Here is a 13,727-nt window from a genome sequence, read left to right on the forward strand (position 1 = left end):
GCCTCCCTTTAGACCCCCCCCCCTTAATATACTTTTTTAAAAGTAAAAAAATTTGACATGGTTTCATATTATTTCCAACCTTTAATGTGACATGTGTACAGTGCAATACATGATTCATTCCTAATCTGTGTTATATTACATAGAAGTTATATTACACATTTTATTGACTTTTTGATTCCGCTGATCTTGTGAAGCCATCTGGCTGTGTATTCTGGATAGGACTTTTAATTACTTAAATTTCTTCTGGTATAGTTAATATTTTATTGATTTGCTTGAATATCAAATTTTTTTTCCAAAAGTGACTGGTGTTTTGTATCAGTTATAGTTTTATCAATCCTAAAAGAAAAAAAAGACACAAAAAAAGAGTTACCGGTACACCGGAAAGTAAAGAAACTATCAACCTCCTCCTTTTACCACCATATTGTAATGTCATTGAGTGTTTTCTTTTTTTTTAATGTTTTCCTTTTGTCACAAATACACTTTTGGAACTGCGGTCAAAAAGTTCACATTTGGTTTCAGCAGAATATTACACATCAATTAAGATTTTAGCAATGTTTGGTTCTTTTCTTTCAAAATGTTGGTAATATCTGAGCCTGGTTAATTAGATGCAAGATGACATATTCAGAGAATATAGGGGATTGTTTTTACAGACAGCCCCCCTAGGTACCCTTTTTTATGACTGATGCCTTTGCATGATGAAACCACTCCTTTGTACCCATTTTTCAAGCCATGGATTAGTTAAAGGAGGCAAGCAAGATAAATAATGGTAAGGTAAACCTTAAAAAGTTATTTCACTTTTAATTTTTACATACCAGGTGTACCAATATTGACTGTTGAAGTTTCATCAAAATGTGAAAAACTATATTTTCTATGCAAACTTAAGTCACCAGATAAGTAAAACTGCTGCAGTTGCAAATGCTTCAGCAGTAACTCAGTAATACTACTTACCATGTAATGAAAATGGGTTACACAGCGCTGTCATTGTTTGAAACTATCAATATCAATTAGCACAGATATGCTGATTGAGCAGAACACTGTGAATTTCACAACTTTAACCCTGGTATTTGCCTTATTCTTTATGCAAGCTGATCATACAAAATTATATTAAGATGTGTTTCATACTAGTTCAATATACACTCACCGGCCACTTTATTAGGTACACCTGTCCAACTGCTCGTTAACACTTAATTCCTAAGCAGCCAATCACATGGCGGCAACTCAGTGCATTTAGGCATGTAGACATGGTCAAGACAATCTCCTGCAGTTCAAACCGAGCATCAGTATGGGGAAGAAAGGTGATTTGAGTGACTTTGAACGTTGCATGATTGTTGGTGCCAGAAGGGCTGGTCTGAGTATTTCAGAAACTGCTGATCTACTGGGATTTTCATGCACAACCATCTGTAGGGTTTACAGAGAATGGTCCGAAAAAGAAAAAACATCCAGTGAGTGGCAGTTCTGTGGGCGGAAATGCCTTGTTGATGCCAGAGGTCAGAGGAGAATGGCCAGACTGGTTCGAGCTGATAGAAGGGCAACAGTGACTCAAATAACCACCCGTTACAACCAAGGTGGGCAGAAGAGCATCTCTGAACGCACAGTACGTCGAACTTTGAGGCAGATGGGCTATGGCAGCAGAAGACCACACCGGGTGCCACTCCTTTCAGCTAAGAACAGGAAACTGAGGCTACAATTTGCACAAGCTCAACGAAATTGGACAATAGAAGATTGGAAAAACGTTGCCTGGTCTGATGAGTCTCGATTTCTGCTGCGACATTCGGATGGTAGGGTCAGAATTTGGCGTCTACAACATGAAAGCATGGATCCATCCTGCCTTGTATCAACGGTTCAGGCTGGTGGTGGTGGTGTCATGGTGTGGGGAATATTTTCTTGGCACTCTTTGGGCCCCTTGGTACCAATTGAGCATCGTTGCAACGCCACAGCCTACCTGAGTATTGTTGCTGACCATATCCATCCCTTTATGACCACAATGTACCCAACTTCTGATGGCTACTTTCAGCAGGATAATGCGCCATGTCATAAAGCTGGAATCATCTCAGACTGGTTTCTTGAACATGACAATGAGTTCACTGTACTCAAATGGCCTCCACAGTCACCAGATCTCAATCCAATAGAGCATCTTTGGGATGTGGTGGAACGGGAGATTCGCATCATGGATGTGCAGCCGACAAATCTGCGGCAACTGTGTGATGCCATCATGTCAATATGGACCGAACTCCCTGAGGAATGCTTCCAGCGCCTTGTTGAATCTATGCCACCAAGAATTGAGACAGTTCTGAAGGCAAAAGGGGGTCCAACCCGTTACTAGCATGGGGTACCTAATAAAGTGGCCGGTGAGTGTAGCAGCACACATTGCATGCAGCAGCAGCTTTATTTCATTTTTAACATTTGCTCTCTTTTTTTTAGTTGGAACTATACATGATGTCACATTAAAGTCTAAAAATGTTTCATAGGACAACAACGTGGTATTTTAAGGGGGGTGTGCAACGTTTTAATCATGATTGTATTTCTTTTAAACAACTAATTTCTTCCATTTAAATGTCCCTCCCTTGTATTTCTAATCAGATTTAATGGGCAGTTTATGTTTCAGACTGTTTATGGGCAGGAGGTGCAGCATAGATGACTCTGTACACCAGCTGAAAGGAATGTTGTTAAATGATTGTCTTGGTTTTCTTTGTCGCCGTCAGCTTTTACAGAGAAACAAACGTAGTGTCCCCATGAAAAAGAAGACAGCCAGAAAGTCTCCCAGTAAAACTAAGTACCAGCCTTCAAAGTACTCGGCTGTGAAAAAAAGTTCAGTTAAAATGTCTGTACCTAAGAAGAGGATATTTGGCTACCAGGCCACAGCTCCTGCACGACCCAGAGGCAGTACTAGGGTAATCACGGAAAAAGACCAAAATCCAATCAAGATTTACCCTGAATAACGAAGGGAGAATCTATGATGTTGGATAAACAGTTCCCTAACCTTTTCTCTGTAGCTGTAGCTTAGTGCTTAGTGAACTCCAGAGGACCCTGCCTCGGATAACCTACTTTATAAGCCTTGTTTTAACCCAGATCCTTCTTTCCTTTTCTTCCAACATGACTCAGCTAAACAATGTAGATGGAGATTACTATACATACACTGACTTCGGAAATCTAGATGATACTCAAACTCAGTCCCCTGTTGCCACGAGCGGACCAAGCCAGGTAATTTTCTCTTTCTTCTCAATCATCATCTACAAGTTATAGCCAGTGTGTGGTTCTGGGGAATGTGAGCGTGGAAGATTTTACCCTGAGGGAGTATCTGGTACGACATGATAGAAACACAACCGTTCCAATGGATTTCAGTGTCTTTGGAGTCACTGAAGCTCTGGTAAGGGACTGGACATGTGATGGACGTGGGATATGTTGCATGAGGTTGATAGTGACAGTCTGTATGTGCTGCTGCATAAACAAAGCACAAACAAAAATTGCACAAAATGTGTGAAAGGCTTTAGAATAAATGTGTCTTATTGCCGTAGAATAATTGCAAACCTTAAATAGTCTGTTTAATCGAGTACAATTAATAAGAGGAAAAATCATGTACCCGTAGAACAATGGTTTGTACCCATGCTATTAATAGTGGCCAGTCTTCAGCTAAATTCTGTACTCCTGGATACTCACTTACTCTCACTCCTCTTTAGCTTACCTTGAATATTTTCTAAATGATTCTAAATCTGTACCCTGGGGAGATTGATTTTGTGTCTTGTAAACATTTTAATTGTTAATTCTTCCATACATTTCCTATTATTATCCCATTAAAGACCAAAAAGGACCCCAACATCCTGTTTGAGTAAATAATGAATAGTTGCTTGTAATCTAATAAAGTTTTCTTCCTTCGATAGTGAAACGGGTGCAGTTCAAAATATTCTGCTGTAATAGAAGATTACTGTAGTTAACTTTAAAGGTTTTCACACATCTTTACCGGAGGCGACAACCAATCGGTCATCTGTTTAGATTTCAGCTTAAGTTTAGCAACTAGTTTTGTTTGCGATTAGCGTATATACACATTTTTGGACAATTTGTTTAAACATACTTGCAAGTAGCACCTTAACTACTCACTTAATGCCACACAAGTAATAAAGAAAAGCTACAAACAGTCAATTTTGGAAAGCTGGACTACTGCTAATGCGAGCGGCATCCATTTTTTATGTGAAAATTTTGTACAATTCTGTTTTACCAACTTTCCAGCTTTTATTTCCTATTTGACTTTCAGGGGCGTTCCAGATTAAATATATGACTTGGGCAGTTAGAAATTTCTACCTCCGAAGACAAATGAATTGAACGGATATTTGTTACACTGCTAAAAATTGAAATCTAAATAAGCCATTTTTCTTTCTTAAAATAAGTGCATTTGTTCTTGAATTGAGGAGGTAAGTGAGACACCTTACCAATGGAACAAGACCATTTACATTTAAAATAATAAAAAAAACAATTACATTGTCTTATTTAAAGTGCATATTATCTAATTATCTCATTTAAGAGTGAAAAATAAGATGATTTGCTAATTCAATTGGCAAATCATCTTATTTACCTTCTAAAATTAAGGGTAAATACACCTAATTTAAGAAAGTGTTACTTATTTGTAGCTCTTTTTTGCAGTGTATTCATTTTATACTGTTTAATACTCTGGACATTGAGAGGCACCATCCTACAAAAGAAAGTTAGGAATTCTTATCTTCTGACTATTTCTCTGAACATGAAGAGTTTTGTTGCGTGCTTATTGCTGCTGTGGCACATATTCATCCTAAGTATTACTTATTGTAAAACTGCTGTAGTTAATCTGAAAGCTTACATATTCCCTGCCGTCCATCACACCCCAAACGTTGATCAGTAATTCTGCTTATTACTTTAAATAGAACTATGATCAACAGAGTGAAAATCCTCTCACAGCCTGCTACAATTGCGCTACAGCTGCCTCATTGTTTGACAAATTAGATGTGATTATAATGAGTATTTAACATGAATTATTTGGCAGGAGGGATTACTGCCAACAAGTGTGTGGTTGAGTCTAGTTTGCTATGCTGTAAGGTTAAATCCACAGTGATCAACATTTGGAATTTGGGAAAAGGTTCCGCCAAGTCGCTGTGGTTATAGTAAGAAGCTGCCGGATACAGAAGAAGATAAGGCAGCTTTTAAGGCCCCTAGAACGTATTCATTGTGATGATTTATTACGTGACAAAATTTTGATGTCTTAATGAAACCGCTGCTGCAACAGGACGATTCCTTTGATGTGTTTGCAGACTTCAAAAGAGCGATTTCAGACATCAGGCAGCTTTTCTTTACTCTCTGCTTTGGCAGCAAAACGGCTGCATGACCAGGAAGTAAAGAAGGTTTTTCTTCTGTCAACCAAAAGGGTTTATATGCAATGATAACATTCAGTTTCTTACTAAATTTAGACCTGTTTAGTTATAAATTTGGAAATTGGTACTACCATCCAACTAAATACAATCTTTGTAATGTACCTGTAATGATATGCTTAATAATGAGTGTTATCATTGTTATGTTTATATATAAATATGCATTAAGCCTGATAACTATGCAGTTTGCTTCATAACATCCACAGTGCCTTGCAAAAATGTTCATGACCTGTGAAGATATTTAAATATTAACAGTTTATTTATATCATTGGCATTCTGTGTAATAGACCAGGACAAAGCTGTGTATAATTGTGAAATGGAAGGATTTTTGTACCCATAGCATTTCTGCCTCCATTTATAACTGCTGTTGAAAATATTCAATGGAACTAATTGATAGTGGAAGTGATCTAATTATTAATTAGACCTTCTTTAAATTTTGATGATCACACCCGTAAAGACTCAACCACAATGGAGTGAAGGGTGTTTGTCTCAGGGGCGGAATAATAATAATTTAACTTAATTGATCTCAGTTGGAGAAATCTACCTCTGCTTTTAACCCATCCCCTTGGGGAGCATTGGGCTGCCACTGCGCGGGACCCGGGGAGCAGTGTGGGGTTAAGAGTCTTTCTCTGGAACCCAGAGTGGCAGTCTGTGGGGGTCGAACTGGGTACTTGCAACCTTCTCACAGCACTAAACAAACTGCTCTAACCACCAGGCCCACACTCCCCCCACAAATGAATATCAATACAGGGCATATTTATCAGAGGTTTCTTCAAAAAAGCGAAATTATTGTTTTTGTTTGGAATTATGCACAACTTTGTTCTGTTGTATCACACAAAAAAACAATAAATATTGTGGTTGTAACATGCAGAAATGTTAATAAAATGTTCACCGGACATGAATCCCTTTTGCATGGAACTGTGAAAGGATGCATTTACCTCAGTTTCTCACCTAACATTCCCATTTCTTTAGTTGCTGATTGTTAACTCTCTTCTTTTTCGCTTGTGTAACAATCGGAAGGCTGTAAAGGAGGATTTGGTTGGTGGGTACGTCACAGAGACCCCTTCTATTGCTCCGGAGCCTGAAGCTGTAGTGGAAACAGTGGACAACCTGGACACTGGTGCAGAAGCTTATGACTCTAAGGACTATGACCTGACCGATTATGACTTGGGCAAGTTTGACAGCAAGTTGTATGATTATGGAGCATATGATGAGTATGGGGTCCTCCCATCTAAATCCCCGCCAGCCTATGATGAGGAAGTGGGGCCTGGGGTTGCTGCTGAAACAGACTTTTCTGAAAGTACAGTAAGTATCACACCCTGACCTGGTGATGGAGGGGCGTGTGCATGAACGGCATGTAAAGAAGTCTCTCTCTGTCACCCAGTGCATGAATTTCTAGCGGCTTGGTTTGGGAAATACGTCATTGTCATGTTTTATGTGGATTAAGAAAATGTTTCTGCTGTTTAGTTTGATTTGTAGAAACAGTGCATGCATCTGCATCCTGTCAAAGAATCAAAACCTTTTACAAGCTACATTTCTGTCTCAGTCTATCATATAGAAACATTCAATCACACCTCATCTGTTAACACACAACCCTCAATCAGTGGATATAGGCCCATCCTGCACCACACCCATAACATATTCAGGAAAGCCTGCTGACTGCACCTCCTCATCAACTCATCTCTCAGCACTTGGACCCAGTCCCGCCTCCTTCTCCTCTGCTATTTAACAAGCAGCTTGTGACATGTACACTCTCTTTGTTCACTGCAGACAACCATTAAATCTCTGGCACTGTCTGCAGTACAGTACCAACACAACCACTCACACACACACTATTGTAAAGCCAAAGGTAGGATTTTAATACTTTTGCTTTCTACCAAGAGTTTTAAGCTCAGCTTTCACTAGACAATAAGTACCATGTGTAATTTATCCGAATGATAAACATGTAGGAAAGCATCTCTTCTCTCTATGTTTGTTTTTATTCCTGTCGGCTGTCTTTAAGTATTTATTTTGAACATCTTCATTTTGCCAGTTTGCTTTTTCATTTCATCTGCATCTTGAGTTCACCCCACCTATTCATTAACTTCATTTACTCCTCTGCATCCTGTGAGGCAGAAGGCTTTCACACTACTGGAACACATGAAGTTCAGATGCTTCATTTAATCTGTTCTTTTCCTTATGAAACAGCCATAACTGATAAACTCTTAAATAATAACCTGGCATGTTTACATCCAATATTTACCCACAATGTTCCATGCAATGCATTGTGATCCAATGACAACTTTACCTAATCTCAAGCTGATTTCTGTTGTTTCCTTTCAGGACTAACATTTAGTTAAATTGCACTATAAAGACACGTTTCTTTGTGTTATACATTATCTATTTACTGATCTGTTTAGTAAAACTTTCCAATTATAATTACTTTTTGGGGTGTTTTAAAAGACTGTGTAAAGAATGTTGTCTTTTTTGTTTTGTTCTGAAACTGCAGGGTCCTGGTTCTGAGGCTGTCTTTGGACAGAAGGGTGAAAAGGGCGAGCCAGCTGTGATTGAACCTGTAAGGTCCAACATGTCCAAAACAATGCTATGTTCCAGGCTAAACATCTTTTTTTCATCATAAAACCAAAATATTTCTGTCATAAATTAGAGGAAATCTATGGCAACACCTTTATTTATTTATTTTTATAGCTACAGGGAATCAACTAATTTATATATTTAAACAAATATACAATACATTTTGTTATTTAATTCTGAAAAAAGCTTAAAATCATTGCTTTAAATATTGGAATACTGTGAAACTGACTGCAGTATTTATAATTATGTTGTTTATAAAAATGTGTTATTTATATTTTATACATAGATCTTAGCAAAGATATGGACCAATCATCTGAGATGTACATGTCTTCCGGCTCTGATTGAACACAATATTACACTGTTTTGTCAAATAAGCAAGTCAATCTAACAGATGCTCAGTAGCTAGCCTGAGATGGGCCGATTAAAAAAACATGCTAATAGAAATATTTCCATACACTCAGATTTGCCTTAGATGTTAGGGAGAATGTAAAAACTTTTAGCCAGCTGATCAGCAGTGGGGAGTAACAGGTAAGGGAGGGGCAGCACTGCATAAATATAACCTCTTTGCAGTCAGAGGAAACTCAGTTTACTCCAGCGATTTCTTTTATTGTTATTACACTGTCACAAGTAGGGAACATTTAACCCATTCCCTTGGGGAGTTGTGGGCTGCTATTGTGCGGCGCCCGGGGAGCAGTGTGGGTTTAAGGGTCTTTTGCTCAGGGATCCAGAGTGGCAGTCTGCTGGAGTGGGGCTTGAACTCAGAACCTCTGGATTCCAAGCCAAATGCCCTAACCACCTAGCCTGACGTAGTCCTACTCAATTCTAGTCAGAATATGAGTCTGATACTGCTCCATAGAGCTGTGATTATGGGGCGTGTTTCGAACGAACCAGGAAAAAAAATGCCTCTGCACTCAATCGGATAGACCTACAACCAATAAGAGCAACGGAGTGCGTGACGTATGTTAAGCGACGCATAGTTGTTGTCAACAAAAATCAAAGCGTGCAGTTGCACGCCTAGAATAAGAAGATGAGCCTTGATCGCGTTTCTCTGTTCCTCTTTTAAAATTAATTTGCTGTCGATATCTTCTAGAACAGACCTTATAGCAGAATCTACTCACCTCAACTCTCCAGCGGCAGCCATTGTTGTTGTCACCCAAGCGCGCTTTGGTGACGTGGTTGATTACGTTACTGTTGATCATCTGTCCATCATCGTATAAAGCCAGCCCTGACAATTTGATTGGCCCACCAGATATTGTGAAAGCATACTCGCGCTACTATTGAGCAATGCCAGACCGAACTTCCCGACCTCAAACGTCGTGGGCGGGACTAAGTTCGGAATGGCACCCGGGCTAGTAACCCCCAGGCCGCCCTTCGTAGGGGTCTTATGAAACAAACTGTAGGAACAGTATTACTCTAATTGTAGTATATTTGAAACAAAAGTACTTTAAAACCTTGGAATACTTAGGGCTGCCAATGCCTATTTCCTCACCATATACATTTTTATCCAGTGTCTGAAATGTCCTTATACATATGCAGCATAAACAAGGAAAAAGTTGTGTTTTATTACTTTACTTTTTACCTTTTTTAAGGGCATGCTGATTGAAGGACCACCAGGACCGCCTGGGCCAGCTGTAAGTATAAAAACAAACAAAGCCAGTTTAAATACATGTGGCATCTAACTAGAAATATGCATACTTACTCATATTTGACTTCCAGGGTCTACCAGGACCCTCTGGCCTTCAGGGACCACCAGGCCCTGCCGGAGATCCTGGTGACAGAGTGAGTAAACACATACTTTCTAGAACAATTCAGATTTGTTTGTGTTTGTTTAATTTAAAGTGATGTCTAACTTTCTGTTATTTGGACCCATCAGTTTTAAAAATGTCTTAAGTTTTAACTGCTCGCATGAATTCCTAAATCTACATGTTTAAAAAATTTTTCTTATCAAGGCTCTTGTATGGGGTTCAACAGACTAGTTATCAGTCTAGCTTTTAAAAACCGGAAATAGCTCAAAATTAAGCAATTGAAAGACAAGTTAGAGAAAACCTCTTTGTACACGTAAATTTTTTTTAATATATATAAATAAATAAATAAATATATATATATATATATATATATATATATATATATATATATATATATATATATATATATATATATATATATATATATATATATATATATATATATATATATATATATATATATATATATATATATATATATATTTATATAGATTAGATTAGATTAGATTAGATTAGATTAGATTAGCTTTATTGATCTTACAGCCGAGAAATTCACTGGTCACATATTGGCATAGTAATTAAAGAAGGTGCAAACAAGAAGAAGAAGGTGCATTAAGAAGGATGTTGGTTTTGGATAAAAAACGATTTGGCCGACAGAGGGAACAGGCAAAGCTCAGGACTGGTGGAGGGGGAGGAGCTTAAAATGTGCAGACTAATAAAAGGCACACATCCAGCGTTTAGAGCCCTGTGAGGCTGCTTTTGTTTTGCCTTCCATACTTTTCTCTCCAGTTAACTGTAGCAGATGTTCTCAAACACCTGTGGAGCTCTTTTTTATCGGAGCCATGCTGCAGATTATGGAAACATATGGTTATACATCCTGTCTTCATGTCCACAGCAGCACTACATGTGAAGAAATAGTTGCTGTTAGTAGGAGCAATGATGTAAAACACCTTATTTTTCAATTAACATATTGATAACAAAAGAAGACCTAACAAGACCTGCAGATTTCATGAATTTATATTTTCTTGTCTTTAATGTCAGGGTCTTCCTGGTCGTGCCGGTCTTCCTGGTGCTGATGGCTTACCAGGACCACCAGGTACCATGCTGATGCTCCCAGTAAGTCCATAACTAATAAAACCCACACAACCCCATTTACTCATAATGTTGCTTTGCTGCAAGAAAACATGTAACATAATGAGCTGTTTTTGTGTGCTGAACAGTTTCGCTTTGGTGGAGATGGTGAGAAGGGTCCGGTGGTGTCGGCGCAAGAAGCCCAAGCACAGGCCATCCTTTCCCAGGCCAGAGTAAGCAAAGCCTGCAGATCATCACCTACATCGCTTTCTGTTTAAACACAGCTGCGTGGGGGAAAGGAAAGTGGTTTGTTGGGAAGCAGAGGGGGTTGCCATGCATTTTTTTTTGGCTTTTTGAGGCTAAAAAGAGATGTGCTGTGAAGAGATGAGGAGCAAAAAAACAAACAGGCCACTGAACAGATGCACGTGTAAGACAGAGTTAAAGATACTTCATGGCTAGCTATGTTTGGGTCAGGGGAGTGTAAAAAGCAGAGGCATTAACACAAAATGACAGAAGTGAACAGCTGGAAATTCTGCTTTATCTCACATGAATGAACCATTTTGTAAAAAAAGGCATTTATAGATCATTGTAGATCCTCAATGAGGAAAAAAAAGAACATCCAACTACATTAGAAAATATAAAATGGTACAATTTTGAGGATTAATTGTTCCTTTTTTTTCCATATTTTTTAATATTATTTCACCAGAACATGACATGGGTTTGGTTTTCTTAAAATAAGCTTGGCATATGTCGCCAAGTTCAAATAATAACTGAGACCATGGATGCTTTTCAGTAATATATTTGTTCTTAAATTTACTGTATACCAAAATGAAAACAAAATTCATTCCAGAATAAAGACATTTACCTTTTGAAATAGCTAGCATTTCTCAATTTCACCCATCACTAGAAATAACCCCTATAAGATATTTTCAAAAGGTGCCCATCTGTATTTTTTTGCTGGGAGCCAAATTTGTGACATTCTTGCACCTTGAATAGGGGCCACTTTAAATCCCTCATAGGGCTACAATTGGCCCCCAGGCTGCACTTTGACACCCATGATTTAAATATTTCAGGATAATCTCCATGTCCTGCATTTATATTTTGCAAATGTATCAGAATAATCCAGTAAATTGCAGGTTTTCTAAGTTATTTAGTGTAGATAAAACATATCAAGTGGAATCTTCTACTCACTTTTCTAAAAAAAAACAAAAGGGCTTTTGTTCCACTTGCAGATAAAAGCGAAAACATATTGATTTCTAACTAATCTATCATATGTATCAAGACAAGGATATAAACATCATCAACTAATGTTGTTTCTTTTTGTTAAGTAAAAAAATGAGGCATGTCAGAACATGAGAACATTCATTTGGACATCATGTCTCTTTTTTTCAACGTACCACTTTCTATATCTACATTTGTGTATTTTCTACAGCAGCTCTGATTTTAAAATGAAAGTGTTTCCCTAAACAGATCTACTGGTTTTGTCTTTGTTTGTGACCCACAGCTGGCTATGAGGGGACCTCCGGGGCCAATGGGCTTGACAGGAAGATCTGGACCAGTGGTGAGGCTCGGATTTAAGAAAACATACATGTTTTTTCACATTTTCTTTTCACCCCTGATGTCAGCTTGGATCAATGCAGAGCAGTCAGCTTATTTCTAAGCAAATAACTTTAATTCAAAGGTTAAAAAAAATAAGAAAAAAGAAAATAAATGGATTTTAAGGTGCTTTATGTTATAATTTTAACACTTTATGTCTGTCGGTGTTCCATAAAATCTCTCATAAATTTATATTAGCGGCTCAGGGGACACCCTACTTGTCTGTTCACTTTAGCTGCCCCCTACCACATCCAGCCCCTTCATTTTTCTTAGGCCTGTTGATACATGATCCAAGAATTATTACCAGGAAAAACACCTGCGAAAAAACAGGGAGTGACTCTCTGTTCGATCTGTTCTTCTCTTCTAGGTAGAAAAACCTAAAATCTGGTCAGATCAGATGTCAATCAGTTGATCCAAAGAAATATGATAAGACAAGAACGTTATGTATTGATTTTGTATCTTTTATATAATTTTAGGGCTAAAACAATTAATCGGATTAATTGTGATTAATTGATTATTGAAATAATTGTCAGAGCAAACCACTTAGAGCAGTAATTATACCAAAATTGTAAAAAAATGTATAAAATTTTTTCATTTAAGATAAAAAAAAAAATGTTTTCAACTGTAAATATGCTCTTTTCTGGACTCAAGTGGAAAAAAGTTTCACCTGGTTTACTTTTGTAAAAAAAAAATGACTTTAAATAACCTTTTGCTATTCGATTATTGATTAATCTAAAAAATGTATGGACAGATTAATCAACTAATTAATCGATTAATAATTGCCAGTTGCAGTCCTAAGTAATTTCATATAAACTCTCAGGTGTTTAATATTTTTTTCCTACTGTTTCACCATAATCAGGGTTTAAATATTTTCTGTTATGCAGGATCTAGTAGCTGAATCAGTTTGTATATAGATGTACCTGACAGAGATGTTGAACATGATCCATTTGTTTTCACTCAGTTATTCAGTTTTAACAGTAATTTTAAAAAATCCTCCTTAAAAGCCTTGATTAATCCAACATCACTATTTATAAAATTTGCCCATAATTTATTAAATGGGAGCAAACAAACCTTTCAAATTGAGGTCATATCTTTATCTTAATGCAGGTGTTGTTGCCTAGAGTGGCATATGTTCTCTTAATAAAAAGCTAAATAATGCCATCTACTGTTTACTCAGGATTATTTAACTTTTCTTTTTTTTTCTGACTTAAATGGAGCTAAAGATTCACAAAGTGTATTTTTATTTCCAGGGTCCACCTGGACAAGGTGGGTTGAAAGGTGAAAGTGGAGACCCTGGTCCTCAGGTAAGAAAGGATAAAGAACGCAAGTGATGAATCCAAATGTCTTTCAC

The 13,727-nt window shown here is 37.6% G+C and overlaps 1 protein-coding gene across 8 annotated transcripts in view; it reads left to right on the plus strand.

The window, feature by feature from the left end:
- The window catches only part of col11a1a (collagen, type XI, alpha 1a), a 121,921-nt gene that overhangs the window by 24,243 nt on the left and 83,951 nt on the right, over nucleotides 1–13,727 (plus strand). For 3 of the 8 annotated variants that reach the window (XM_038304255.1, XM_038304254.1, XM_038304256.1), the window contains 9 exons: nucleotides 3,103–3,201; nucleotides 6,414–6,698; nucleotides 7,882–7,947; nucleotides 9,554–9,595; nucleotides 9,681–9,743; nucleotides 10,751–10,825; nucleotides 10,930–11,013; nucleotides 12,285–12,341; nucleotides 13,627–13,680. In XM_038304255.1, coding sequence (XP_038160183.1) covers nucleotides 3,103–3,201; nucleotides 6,414–6,698; nucleotides 7,882–7,947; nucleotides 9,554–9,595; nucleotides 9,681–9,743; nucleotides 10,751–10,825; nucleotides 10,930–11,013; nucleotides 12,285–12,341; nucleotides 13,627–13,680 — 825 coding nt within the window. Of the gene's footprint in view, nucleotides 1–2,702; nucleotides 2,892–3,102; nucleotides 3,202–6,413; nucleotides 6,699–7,881; nucleotides 7,948–9,553; nucleotides 9,596–9,680; nucleotides 9,744–10,750; nucleotides 10,826–10,929; nucleotides 11,014–12,284; nucleotides 12,342–13,626; nucleotides 13,681–13,727 lie in introns of all 8 variants that reach the window. The other 5 variants (XM_038304257.1, XM_038304259.1, XM_038304258.1 and 2 more) reach the window with 3 other exon arrangements.

The sequence above is a fragment of the Cyprinodon tularosa genome, unplaced genomic scaffold, assembly GCF_016077235.1.
Source record: "Cyprinodon tularosa strain WSP-4 unplaced genomic scaffold, ASM1607723v1 ctg53, whole genome shotgun sequence".
In the NCBI taxonomy this organism is placed as follows: Eukaryota; Metazoa; Chordata; class Actinopteri; order Cyprinodontiformes; family Cyprinodontidae; genus Cyprinodon; species Cyprinodon tularosa.